The following is a 14,657-nucleotide window of genomic DNA, read 5'->3' on the forward strand; positions in this document are numbered from 1 at the left end:
TTCTGGGTAGAATTAGAGAACATTTTGAAAAAAAATCACAGGGGTAGAGTATCCGCAGAACCCAGACTTGATCCTGCTGGCGGATATAATGGACACGAGTCCGAGACTGTCCAAACATCAAATTCAATTTGTGAAGGTCGCCTTGGCGACAGCCAGGAAATTCATAATAGTTACCTGGAAATCTGACTCTCAGCTAAGCACAGCAAGATAGAACATGGAGATGCAGGGCTGTGTTTCCCTGGAGAAAATTACTTACAACAAGAAAGAGATAAGACACATTCGTTGAAGTGTGGCAGCCATACCTGCAACACGTCAAAATGCAGGTGTGATTATTCTTCCCAGAGCCTTTCTCAATAGGAATAACAGGATCACATAAGCCCTGAAATACTGAGAATGAGAAGACAATTTGGAAGTCCTGCCAAGCAACCCCCCCCCCCCCCCCACCTTTCTTTGCCTCATGCATTTGTGTTGCTATTTTTAATCACTGATTTGATTGAAGTGGGAGGGAGGGTGAAGAATGGGGCGGGCGGGGAAGGAAAAAGAGAGGACTTGGGAAACAATGACCTGTAAAAGGGGAGAAGGGGAACACCTGGCTAATAAGAGTCTGTAAAACTATAAATAAAATGTTCAAAAAACACAGAGGGAGGCAGTAGAAAGGAAACAATAGACCTGTTAGCCACACATCAATGGTTTGGAAGTTGTTAGTGTCGATTGTCAGGGATGAGCTTATAGAGTACCTGGAAGTGATTGACAAGAGCCAGCATAGTTTCCATAAGGGAAAATCTTGCCTGATAAACCTACTGCAACCTTTTGAGGAAACGACAAGCAGGAAGATACAGTGGAAGTTGTAAACTTGGATTTTCAAAAGGCCTTTGACAAGGTGCACATTGAGGCTGCTTAACAAGATGAGAGCCCATGGATTACAGGAAAGGTAGAGCATTGGATGATCGACTGGAAACAAAGAGCAGGAATGATGGGCACTACCATTTGCCTCAATAACCACAAAGACAAATACTGAGGGGAACAATAAGCTTTATTGAACAGAATACTTGAGCTGCCCTGAATCCAAGCAAGGGAAGTGCAGGAAAGGGAGAGGTGGCTCGACCTTTATGGCCTGGGACACAGGGGAGGAGTCCAGGGGAGAGTGTCATCAGGGGCCGGGCCAGTCCGTGCCTTTACCAGCTAATGACTATATACAATTCATATCATTACAAGGAATAAAGGGATCATATTCTGGTTGACTACTGGTGTTCCACAGGCAGGGGTCCACGTTGGGGCCACTTCTTTCTACGTTGCAAGTTAATGATTTGATTGCGGAATATATGGTTTTAGGTGGAGTGGAAAGTAGTGAAGAGGAAACTGAGAACCTACAGAGAGACTTGGAACATAGAATATTACAGTATAGTACAGAGACAATATTGTGCTGACCTATATATACCCACATAGACAGATTAGAAGAATGGCCAAAGAAGGGTAAATGACATACAATGTTGGAAAGTGTATGGTCATGCACTTTGGTGGAAGGGATAAAAGGGCTGATTGTTATTTGGTTGGGGAGAAAATTCAAAATTTAGAGGTGCAAGGAAACTCGGGCATCCTTTTGCAGGATACCCAAAAGGAGGTATCTCCAGCTGGTATTCTCCAGGTTGAGAAGGTGGTGAAGAAGGTGAATGCAACATTGGCATTTATATCTAGAGGAATAGGATACAAAGGCAGGGATGTGATGTTGAGGCCTTCTAAGGCACTGGTGAGGCGTCACTTGGAGTACGGAGTATAGTTTTGGGCTCCTTATTGAAGAAAGGTTGTGCTGGCATTGGAAAGGATTCAGAGAACATTTAAGCTAATGGTCCCTGGAAGGCATTGGCATATGAGGAAGGTTTGACTTTTCTTGGACTGTACTCATTGGAGTTGAGAAAAATGAGGGAGGACCTCATAGAAACATTTTGAAGGTGGAAAAGTCTGGACAGAGTAGATGTGGTAAAGTTGTTTCCCATGGTAGGAGAGTCAGACAAGAGGGCACAACTTCAGGACTGAAGGCGACCCTTTAAAACAGAGATATGGAGGAATTTATTTAGCCAGGGAGTGTGAACCTCTTGAATTTGCTCCCACAGGTGGGTGTGGAGGCCAGGTTGTTGGATGCATTTAAGGCAGAGATTGATAGATAACTATCAAAAGTTATGCGAGAAGCCAGAAGAGTGGATCTGAGTGGGAGAATGGATCAGCTCATGATGGAATAGCGGAGCAGATTCGATGGGCTTAATAGCCTACTTCTGCTCCTATATCTGATGGTCTTATGGCCTTCTCAGTTCCAATGAAGTGTTTCCAACCTAAAACTCACTTTTGTTTTCCCACAGACATGGCCTGATTTGCTATTTCCAGCATTTTCTGTTTTTAATATGACTGACTTAGCTTCTTTCTGTGCTATAAATTTCCATGAATCGATAAGAAGTAAATCATGAGAAATAATTAATAAGACACAGAGCTCCCCCACAGGGTCCAACTGCCCAGTCCTCTGCCATCAGCTCTGCACAGGCTTTAAATGGTGGTTTATTTTAAAATCCTGTGACTGTGGGGTTTGGGCCCAAGATGGTGGCACCTATGATCGGCAGAGCCATGAGGTGTTGCAGACTCTGGGAAAGCAGAGGGCTGGAGCAGGGCATCAGAAAACAGGGAGACCACCGCCCCTCTCCCCCCCCCCACCCCCCCCCCCCCCCGATTTGAGAAGGAGAAGCGGCAATCCTTTGGGACGGTGACCAATGAGGGGATTCTGCAGCTGAATAACACACAGGCAGCAGGCTACTGGTGACTCATGCTGAGGAACCCACACAGGCTGCAGTCTGCTGGTGATAGCAATCAAGGGACAAACACCAGGCTGCGAACTCCCAGAGACTGGCTCGAGACCGGCTGAAAGGGGTACCAGGTATCAGAACCGGGATGTGAGAGGCTGCTGAGGGTGCAGAAGGTTTCCTGACCGTGTCAAGGGTTTGGATCTGGAGCTTGGGCCGCTGATGGTTTGGACTGAAGGCTTGTGTGGCTGTGGAAGCCCTATCGTTGCACCTGCTCCTATTGCTATTCAATGTCCTCTAGCTGTTTCTAGGTTACAGGATTCAGATCAACTTCTTGTCGCTGCCAGGTGCCTGAAGGTGGCCATTGTTTTGACAATCACATCAAGAACCTGGCTGCGACAAGAAGTTTGAATGGTTCTGTAACAACAGCTTCCCCTCTCCTCCCAGCATTCTGAAGGGAAGGTTCTCTCCTCAGCACTCTGCTCCACTTTCTCCACGCCACTCCTTTCTTAACATCCCCATTCATTCTTTCATGCAAATGGAACATAGAACAGTTGAGCATAGGAACAAATGCTCAAATTTAACTACCACTCCACTGCTTATATTTAATAGTCACCTCTCCATCCCCTTCATGTGTCTGTCCAGGAGCCTCTTCAGTGCAACGATTGCATCTGCTTCTATCACTACACCTGCCAGCTGATTCCAGGGATCTACTTCTCTGTGTGTCAGCTATTTGTCCCGCACAAATATCCTTTCCAGCATGTGATCCTTTTATCTGGTTTTTGATAGCACTACAAGGAAGAAGATTCTATAACCCTCACATAATTTTATCTACCTCTATCATGTCACCCTTTAGCCTCCTTAGTCCAACCTATGCAATCTCTCACCAGAGGGTGGTGAATCTGTGGAATTTGCTGCCACAGGTGGTTGTGGATCCCAAGTCATTGGGTGCATTTAAAGCAGAGATTGCTATGTCCTTGATTAGCCAGGACATCAAAGGAGAAGGCCGGCCAGTGGGGCTGAGGGATTTGTTCCATGGTCCTGGAGAAATGCTATCTCGTCCTTACTGTGCATCACGTTAGCAGTTATGGTATGGATGATAAATAAAGGTGATTTGAGTGGGAGAATAGACCAGCCCCTAGGCTGACTTGATATTTCTGCTCCAATATCTTATGGTCCTATAATAAAAGTTCTCCAATCCAGGCAATATCCAGGTGAATCTCTTCTACACACTCTCTCTCTCTTTATAGGTCAAAGAGTAATTTACTTCCACTTCACATTTAGTGTACTGCACCTGCTGCTCACTTTATCTTCAATTTGAAGAAATCCAACACTATTTTGGGGACTACTTTGCAGAACCCCTTTGTCTTCAAGGATGCCCGCAAAGATAACCTTGTCTTCAAGAATGCCGCAAGCTTCCAGCTGTCAGTTACTTTAATTCTCTGACCCTCTCCCACTCCCTGTTTTTCCAACAAAGGCCTGAGGAACCATGTCTCATCTTCTGGCCTGACCCAACACAGCCTTCAGATCTCAACAACAAATTCAAAGACAAGATCGTCAATCGTTCCAGCCTTGCGTCACAGATTTCCAGTGTTCAGGTATCTCTTTTGAAATCTTTTCTCTTCTGATTTTTCTCCAGACAAGCCCTCTCTCTGCCAATACCATCTCCACTTGTGTTACTCAATCTCTCCTGGTCTCCATCCTATCACAGGCCTTCCCTCTAGGTTGCTTCCACCACCCCCAGCTATGTCTGCAATGAACAACTCACTTCATTAATCACAGTCATCAACCTGAAATGTTAAAACTGCTGCTTGACCGACTCAATTTTCCCATCATTTTCTATGACAAGATAATTGTGTATATTTCCCTTCCACCATGCGTTTTCCTTTGCAGTTTCTTCTATTAAAATGTCCTGATTAATAATGTGTTCCAGGAGAGTGTCTGAACCAGTGTAACTGTGCCTGGTGTTTCAGACATCTTGGCAATTAAAATGCTGTATCCAAGGATGTTACCCAAGGAATACAGTCCATTGTTCTTTCCACAGAATAAGTTTGTTTGCAGATAAAACCACAGGACATCTCAGCACAGAAACTGGCCTTTCAACCATCCAGCCTGTGCTGAACCTAGTCCCAATGACCTGCCCCTGGGCCATAGCCCTCCATATCTCTCCCACCCATGTACCTATCCAAATTGTTCTTTAATGTTAAAATTGATCCTGCATGGACCACTTCAGCTGGCAGCTCGTTTCACACTCTCATCGCTCCCTGTATGAAAATATTTCCTCTAATATTCCCCTTAAACATTTCCCCCTTCACTCTTAACCCATGTTCTCTAGCTCTTCTCCCACCTAACGTCAGTGGAAAATGCCTGCTTGCATTTATTTCATCTACACCCCTCATAATTTTGTGTACCTCTATCAAATCTTCCCTCATTCATCTACACTCGAGGGAATTAAGTCCTAACCTGTTTAACCTTTAACACAGCTGACAATTTCCTTGTAAATCTCTCTGCACACTTTCAATTTTATTGATATCTTTTCTGTAGTTTGGTGACTAAAATTGCACACAATGCTCCAAATCTGGCTCCCCAGCTCCTTATACAATTGTGTATACCTCAACTGATAACTGCCCAGATGATGCTCTGCCCAGCTGTCCAAGTTCACAAAATGTTGAGCATGATCTTAACATTGACATTGACCCTGACCATGTTCAATGTGTTTGGGTCCCTTGCTCCGGTCCTCCATGTGCAATGAAAGTGCAAAGTCATGGCTTTCTGTTGCAGCCTTCATGATCACACAGTCCGTATTGTCCAGGTTCAGCCTTCAAGACTGGGCACTCAGGAAAAGTACTGGAGAGACACCATCACCAGTGAACCAAATTCAGAGAAGGTACAAATTAAATAGAAGTGCAAATTGCACACTCTAACTACTTTAGAAGCACCAGGAGCTGATATGGTCTAGTTCTGCTTGCAGTTTCTTTTGCTTTTTTGGTACCTTACAAGCTCTGAAGCATTCATATTCTGCTGTGATGGGAACAGCAAATAAAATACTGCTAGTAACTGACATGACAGCTCTCGAATCAGAACAGGCCGTTTACATCTGAATAGACATTCCTTCAATCACACTGACATGCAAAAGTACTGCCACTCCAACACCAGCCCAGACTGGCAGTCCTTGCATTTGCTCTTCTCTCCCCCAAATAAATATGGGGCCCAACATCCTCAATTTTCTCCGTGACCCACTGGAACACCATGCATCGATGTTGGAAAAAAAAGCCGCGTGTGACATGCAAAACTTGTAATTTGAAATGTGCTACTGATTAATATTGGTGGCTGCAGGACCCATGGATCTTTTATTAGCCAGTGAATGAATATTTCTGTGAACAGCAGAGAAAGGAGGAATTCTGAAAGACCCTCACAATCTGTCCAAAAAGGAAAGGAAGGGATGCTAAAGTCTTAATGTAATAAATGTAAATGAGAATTCTTGGTTAACATTGCAAATTTTCAAGCAAATGCAGTCACCGGCTGGGTGACTTTTTTTTTCCATTTGGCCTTAATTTTCATGATAAAATCATGCTTCTTTGTTTGAATCATCTGCTTTTTGCACCAAGTAAAAGAGCTGGTTCCACCTCCCCAATGTAAGTCATCTCAGTTGATATTAATTTTATTACTAGCCATGAAAGAGTCATAGATGGAAATGCACAGCTTATCATTTTATATCCTGGACTTCTGGCTTGCTGAGTAAAAATGTATTTTAAATACAGTTTAGTTATTTCAAAATGATTTAATTGCAGGCAGAAGAGCTCGTTGATCATTCCAAATTCAGGACATAGCAAGCTGTGAGAATTGCCAGTTAATTGAAACTTGACAAATACAAGTTTCATTGCAAGGGAATTAGTTCTGAGATTTTTTTTGAATAGAAGGCTGAGTGATTATGGCACACATTTCTGGAGCTGCTTTACATCTCAACGGTTAAGTCTAGTTTCCAGAGATATTGAACGGTAGGGAAATAGTGACGTTTAGGAACATGGTGTGCACATGGAATTTGGATTCTTGCCTACGTGATGAATAAGCAGAAATTTGTTGAACTGAATGACAAATTTGGCTTCTGCATTTTCTATGTCATCTTCTCCAGACATGGATCATTGGAGAGAAACCGTATACACAAACAGAAATATACATAAATCATTCAACAGAGCAGATTAGATTGTTAAAACAAGGGTAGAGATTACAAAAAATGTTAATTGACAAACTTGTGCTTAAAAGCCCTGAATCTGAACACAAGGTGCAAAACATTTTCCTCACTAACCCACACCCAGAGCAATGTAAAATATTCTGGGCATGTTTTTACATGATGAACACCAGAAAAGGGGACAGTTTTATGCCATTTAATAATGGCTGTCAGACGATCAATATAGGCAATTTCTATTTTTTAATTTTTTTATCTAACAACATGGTAGAAGCCGATTCTCTGTCAGCCTCGCCCACACCAAACAGCAAGTCACCTGAATTAACAAGAAGCCAATTCCGGCCATTTAAACCCGTGCCAATAATTACACCCAAATTAACTTGCAACCCAATATACTTTGAAGGGTGGGAGGAAACCGAAGACCCAGTGGAAAACCCGCGCAGTCACGGGGAGAACGTACAAATTCCTTACAGGCAGCACAGGATTTGAATTTGGGTCGCTGGTGCTGTTAAAGCATTGCGCTAACCATGCCAAATCATTGATGTTGGGTTAGATTCAGGAAGGTGAGCTTCGAAACAAATTTCTTCAAATTTTAAATAAAAATCAATACTTTCATTTATACTTTCATCCCAACATATGGTCTCAGTTAGTGCCTTTTGGGTTATTGGCCTTTTATTCTCACTACCAGTCACATATCATCTGATCAATAGATCAGAGAGCACTAAACTATTAATAATTGCTGATCTGACCTACAAAGACTAATCCATGAAGTTCATTGCTTAAAACACTGAGAGCTATTTCCTGGCACAAAGGTATTGAGTTCATTTGTGCATAATTTCACTAGTAGAGCAACCAAGGCCACATTTAAACCAACAAATAGCCTACCTACCTCTCTCTCTCCACCCCCTTCCCCAACCACACCCTTCCCCCCCCCCCCCCCCACATTTTTTAGGACAAAAGGAATTCAAGAAGAAATTTGCACCAAATACAAGTAACATGTTGATCACTAATTTCGAAAGCAACTTTATTTCAAACCAAACACTGATAATGATGTGGATTCTCCCGGACACACATCACTCAACCATTCTCTCATACTCACCATGAGAGAAACCACTACCATCTCTTCATTCTTCCATCATTGCCCAAAATCTTTGATTTCCTCATGGCATGTCTGAAATCCTACAATTCTTCCTTTCTATTTTAGAATCCTATCTCACTTTCCCATCTCCACCCAATAGCAGTATACTATTCACTGACATGGGAAACTCCTGCATGATTAACTGCCCCACTAGACAGCATTGTCAAGTGTGGTGGGATGCGATTTTGTTAATTCCATCGGTTAGGGAAGTCAGCGGATCACAAATCTCTACCATTGAGCAAACGCGTTGTTGCTGGCCATTGCCAGCGGCAAGTAATAAATACTAATTCTGCTAAAGGTTCGGGTCAACATCTTCAACTAACCCAAGCTTTAGAGAGCACAAGGAAACTTAGCGCTACCTCTGCTGAGTGGATCTACAATAAAAGTGGGCAATAAAGAATTCAAATACAGCAGCTGTGTCATAGAAGATAGTTCCCACAGTGTTAGGATGATGATTCTGTACCTGGAGCAAGTTGGTATTGTGGCACAGTGATCTGGGAATGCTGCTGTGTGGGAAATGCTGTCTTTTCAACGAGATGTTAAACAGTGGACTGAGATGTCCTCTGGGTGAATGCAGAATACCATTCTGTACCATTTTGAAGAAGGGTGAAGGAATCAGATTTTCTAATCATTGGAATATTGCAGTTTATGGGATTATGTACAATTGCAAACGAGTTCCTGAGTTTCCTGTATTGCAGCAGTGGCTGTGTTTTAAAAGTAATCGACACCCGTGCATCTCTGAACTTTTCCAGATCCGGTGAAAGGTCATCAAATTTGAAACATGAACACCACTTTTCCCTCTACAAGGGTCACCGACCGGACTTGCAGACTATTTTCAGTCTGCAAATTTAGATTTCCTGATTTCTAGCAGCTTTGATGCTTCATAGGAAAGGCTTTGTCAATGCCTTTTTTGCAACGACGAGCAAATGAACAAACTGAAATAACCTTGAAACAGGATTGATGTAAATGGAAAATTCGAACATCTTTACAGCTTTGATAGATTTCACATATTCAGTGGAATGAAACTGATTAATCCACACAGTGCAATCCTGATAGATAAATAAATAATTCGCCAAGAATTTTCACACTTGGATGCAATTTATAATTGGCAAAAAGAATTGAATTCTTGCCTACAATTTTAATTGAATTGTAATTAGCATCACCTTATTTCCCACAATCCAGTATTTGTTTTCTCTACTTCCATGAACCCCACTACTTACTTTCTAAGGACAGCGATTTCATTTTCAATACTGTTCTCTTTTCCCTCCAATGCCTTCTTTGGGATGCATTTAATGGCAACTAGTTTCTGGGTCCGCTTCTCCTCTGCCAGGACCACTTCAGAGAACGCACCTCTGAAATAAAAAAGATCTGTTAGGGCTTTCTTGCATGGAGCCGATAGTTTGACAGACCAAGTCATGGAACAATACAAAGATTGTTATCCTTCTTAGACAATCCAATCCCTCAGTGAAGCCATTCAGCGTGGGACTGTCATTCAATCAGGGATGCAAATGCATCAATATCGAACACAATTTCTAAAGAAAAATCCATGATGTTATTACTCATGTCATGGCCTAAAGAAGTGCTCACACACATTCGTTCTCAAGTCAGGCAGAAGAGTATTTACTTCAGTTATCATATGTGTAGATAGTCAGAGGCTTTTTTCCCCAGGGCTGAAATGGTTGCCACAAGAGGACACGGGTTGAAGGTGCCAGAGAGTAGGTACAGAGGAGATATCAGAGGTACTTTTTTTATGCAGAGAGTGGTGGGTGCGCGGAATGGGCTGGTGGCAATGGTAGTGGAGCTGGATACATTAGGGTCTTTTAAGAGATTTTTGGATAGGTGTATGGAGCTTTAAAAAACAGATGGCTATGGGTGAGCTTAGTAATTTCTAAGGTGGGGACATGTTTGGCACAACTTTGTGGGACAAAGGGTCTGTAGGCTTTCTATGTTTCTAACTGCAGGAGGCCAAGGGGTCTATCTGCCATAATTGGTGCCCTTTAATTCTTCTCTCGAATTAGGCAAAATGTGGCATTCGTTATGTCTACATTTTGGGTGAAGACATTTGATATTCAGTTATTGGCATGGACATCATCTCTGCATAATTGGCTCATGTGAAGACCTTATTATTTGTCCGATGACAAGGCCTCATTAAGTATGTGTGGGCACCACTGAGACTGCTAATTACCGTAGAGAAATCCTTCAATACGTTCGAGATCTCTGGGAATCGCCCTGCCCTGCTTTGTTCTGAATGGCATCGAGCTTCTGGAGCATTGTTGCAGCTGTGCCCATTTCAGGAATCCATTGTTAGGCATGCAATCCACTGTCACCCACACCCTCCATCATTTGAAGATAACGGGCAGTGAAATGATTGGGGAGAACTGGATTTGTCCAGGATTTTATGAACTGGATGTACTTTTTTTTTTAATGTTCTACGTTGTCAGGTAGATGTCTCTGTTGTGTGTGGGAACTGCTTGCTCAGAAGCCCAGCTAGATCTGAGTAAAGGACTTTAGTATTACAGGCAGAAGATTAACTCAGCCTCTAGTGTGTGCTGTTCCTGCTCTCAACCATTTCTACAACGTCAAAGAATTGTATAGTGGAGTCCACCCCGATCCCTCTTAATTACATTAATCCACTAAAACTTCTACCATACTGGAGTTGTATTAATCAGTCTCTCAGGACATTGATTTGAAAGGTTCGTAAGTGAAAATATTTTTACAGCATTTCCCCATCTGCTACAGCTCATAGTGAGTGATTATTTGTACCCTTGACCAGAGGCGACTTCCCTCACCACATCTCTTCCTGTTGGAGTAGGGAGGAGGCACTATCTGTTGCAGAGCAAAGGGAAATGTAAACATACATGGTGATAACTAGATTTCCACTAAAGGCAGCAAATTTTGTTAAGATTGTGACACTATGTTATCTCACCAACAGGGGTTATTTGATGATGTAAAAAGGTCTGATGTAGCCTTGGTACATCTTAACAAACCATTCATTTCAATCAGTTGGATGGGGATTGAACAGTTGATTGGATGAGATAATGATTAAAAAAAAAGGCAACTGATAGAACTGCTGCAATGATAGCACTAGTGCCGGTGGGGACTCTGGAGGGAGGGGACATGGGGCTGGTGGGGACCCGGGAGAGAGGGGACATGGGGCTGGAGGGGACCTGGAAGAGAAAGAACATGGGGCTGGTGGAGACAAGGGAGAGAGGGGACACGGGGCTGGTAGAGACCTTGAAGAGAGGGGACATGGGGCTGCTGGGGACCCAGGAGAGAGGAGACATGTGGCTGATGGGGACACAGGGCTGGAGGGGACCTGGGGCTGGTGGAGTCATGGGGCTTGTGGGGACCAGGGAGTGAGGGGACATCGGGCTGGTGGGGACCTGGGAAAGAGGGGACATGGGGCTGGTGGGGACCTGGGAGAGAGGGGACATGGGGCTGGTGGGGACCTGGGAGAGAGGGGACATGGGGCTGGTGGGGACCTGGGAGAGAGGGGACATGGGGCTGATGGGGACCTGTGGCTGGTGGGGACCTGGGAGTGAGGAGATATGAGGCTGGTGGGGATCTGGGAGAGATGGGACATGGGATTGGTGGGGACCCAAGAGAGAGGAGACATGGGGATGATTGGGACATGGGAGAGAAGGGATACAGGGTTGGTGGGGACCTGGGAGAAGAGAGACATAGCATTCCTCCGCAAAGTCCTACTGTCAGGTCTTTATAACACTGGCACTGTACAGGTTTGAAACAGCCTATTGAAGAGGCTTACTGAGACCACAAGATTTGCAGCTCATGAAGATCAGTGCATCAGAGCAGGAAAACTCACCCCATCGAAAACCCTGGGAGAGGACCCTGCAGGGTAAGGGACCATGGCAGCAGGCTAGCGAGGGGCTCGGGGTCTGAAGGACTCACACCAAGCTGCGGGCTAATGAAGACAGGCTCGGAAGAGCCAGGCATCACCACCAGGATTCATGAGGTTGTTGATGGTGAGAAGAGCTCCTGGAGGGACTTGGGCCCTGATTGGAGATTTGTACTAGAAGCTCGTGGTCACCACTGGAACTGACAGGAGGATGTGCAGCGGAGTTGTTACGGGAGCGCAGGACATGATTCCATGGACACTCAGCGTCTCTGAAGGAACTCTTTTTTTCTGTTATTTGGAGTGGGGGTGGGCTAGTGCTGCTGCTGTGAGCCTTTACAGCAAGCGAAACAAATTTTGTGCATCATGTACATGACAGCAAAGGAATATTGAACGTTAATTAATCGTCCTGAACAGCACCTGACCAACTTAATTCAATTTCCCTCTAACCCGAATCAAATCTGCTTCCTGCTTGAATCCTGGAGCTGCCAAGAACGATCACACCATTGTCATGCAGTGATGTTGAGAGAGGGAAGAATTAGGAAATAGGAAAAGAAATTAATTCAGAGGAAGCTGAACTGATTTTGTAATATCAACACTTCAGAGAGTAAAGATAGCATTCACTCTTTATTTTGAGGTCTCTTATTTTCAGGATTGATAGAAATGCTTCTTGCAAGTTCCTTGATTAAAAACAATGAAATCTGATTTTTTAAAATTCTGATGCATGGTACAGTTGTTTTCTAAATGGAGAGAGCATTACTCATCTTCTCACTCAGGGCATTACCACAGAATGCATCTTTGACCTTTGGTCATTTGCCATTGTGTGGCTGTCTATTTACAAAGGTCCAAGGGCGTGGAGTGTCTGATGATCTAACCTCATTCTACACATATGCTCTTCACAGCACTGCATTTTCTAAAACAATGCGTTTATTCACTTTAAATTTTTGTTTCCAACCAGTACCACATGGTGCTGATGGGTTCTAGCCCTGGAGACCACACTGCAGGGGTCAGAGCCCCACCCCAACTCCTCCAGTAATCACTGACAAAAATACCAAGACATGCCATCAAAAACAGTTGTTTTAATGTAATTCTTTTAGTAATGGCTCTTCAAACAGAAGCATATTATTTACATGCAGACTCAAGTCAATGGACATGAAATGGCTGATTATAGAGGGATTAATGCACCTGTCAACTTTCCAACTGCAGCAGCTTTGAATAGGAAGGAAAATCCTCAATACAGCAAAATGAGTAAAAATATAGGGAATGTGTAACTATAATATAGCACTGAGTACATCTAGCACACTGGTGCCTCATGTGCATGATGCAGGAGAGAAAGGTGTAGGGAGCAAGAGAGAGAGCGCGAGAGAGCCAGGATTCTGGCTGGTTGCATCACGGCCTGGTATGGAGGAGCCAACTGTCAGCACAAGAATAAACTCCAGAGGTTGTTAACTCTGCCTGCAAAATCACAGGCACCAGACTCCACTCCATCGAGGACATCGACATGAGGTGGTGTCTTAAAAAGGCAGCCTCTATCCTCAAAGACCCCCGTCACCTAGGCCATGCCCTCTTCACTCTGCTACCTTTGGGAAGGAGGTTCAGGAGCATGAAGACGAGCACTCAGCGGCACAAGGACAGCTTCTTCCCCACTGCTGTCAATGAATCAAAGACACTGCCTTACTTCTCGTGCAATATTATTTTATTTTTCTAATGCTGTAAGATGGTTATAATATGAATGTTTGCCCTGTGACGCTACCGCAAAATAACAAATTTCATGACTTGTTCATGACAATAAATCCTGATCCTGATTCTGAGAGAAAGAAAGAGAGAGGGAGAAAAAGAGAACATGAATAATTTACTGGAAAAAATTATTGAGAAAAATAATAAGATAAAGAAGTGATCACCTATCTATTGGTGCTTTGTCATTCTGCAGACCATGCAAATTTCATAAGGAAAACATTTATCAAGTTGGGGTAGTCAAATTCTGATCCTTTTAAAATGTAGCATAACAGCCTTTGAACCTGCCACAGGCGTGTTGTTCAAAGAGAATCAGCTCTCTAACCTCTTTACCCCCAGACGGCCAGGTCGAAAACCTCTCTGAGTGATAAGAACAGCTCTCTCACAAATAGTCAGGTATTTAAGGGCTGGCTCTTCTAAATATTTAAAGTTGTCAATTGAGCAGATCCCATACAAGCCAAATAAATCCATTAAAAAAAACACAATTAAATTTTAATTTGATCAGACAGTAAAAGGTCATATCATTTAGAACTAGAAACCAGCAAGATTTCATGATCTGATTACGTAAATCACGAAAATCTGCAGACACCATGGTTGAAGTAAAAACGCAATAAAGCTGGAGAAACTCAGTGGGCCGAACAGTGTCCTTTATGTAGCAAAGGTAGAAATACAGAACCGACGTACCTTTGCTACATAAAGGACACTGTTCAACCTGCTGAGTTTCTCCAGCTTTTTGTGTCATGATCTCATGATACTGCCCATAAGAGCCTACTATTTCAATTCTGAATATTGCTTTAAATAATTAAGGCGAGAGTAATGATTTACAGGTTACTGTAATCTATCCTGGGACATTGGGATTACTCACCTTTTCTCTCCATGCACCTTGCACCCCCTCCACCCAAGTCTGTAGAATCCAAATTATTTTGGTCCTTTGGGAATGAAAAGAGCTGCTGAGAAGAG

At 43.4% G+C, this 14,657-nt stretch overlaps 1 protein-coding gene across 3 annotated transcripts in view; it reads right to left on the reverse strand.

Annotated features, from left to right (window-relative positions):
- The window catches only part of LOC138762622 (calcium/calmodulin-dependent protein kinase type 1-like), a 258,451-nt gene that overhangs the window by 78,924 nt on the left and 164,870 nt on the right, over positions 1–14,657 (reverse strand). For all 3 annotated transcript variants that reach the window (XM_069936254.1, XM_069936253.1, XM_069936255.1), the window contains one exon: positions 9,331–9,462. In XM_069936254.1, coding sequence (XP_069792355.1) covers positions 9,331–9,462 — 132 coding nt within the window. The remainder of the gene's footprint in view (positions 1–9,330; positions 9,463–14,657) is intronic.

This window comes from Narcine bancroftii, chromosome 5, assembly GCF_036971445.1.
Source record: "Narcine bancroftii isolate sNarBan1 chromosome 5, sNarBan1.hap1, whole genome shotgun sequence".
Lineage (NCBI taxonomy): Eukaryota > Metazoa > Chordata > Chondrichthyes > Torpediniformes > Narcinidae > Narcine > Narcine bancroftii.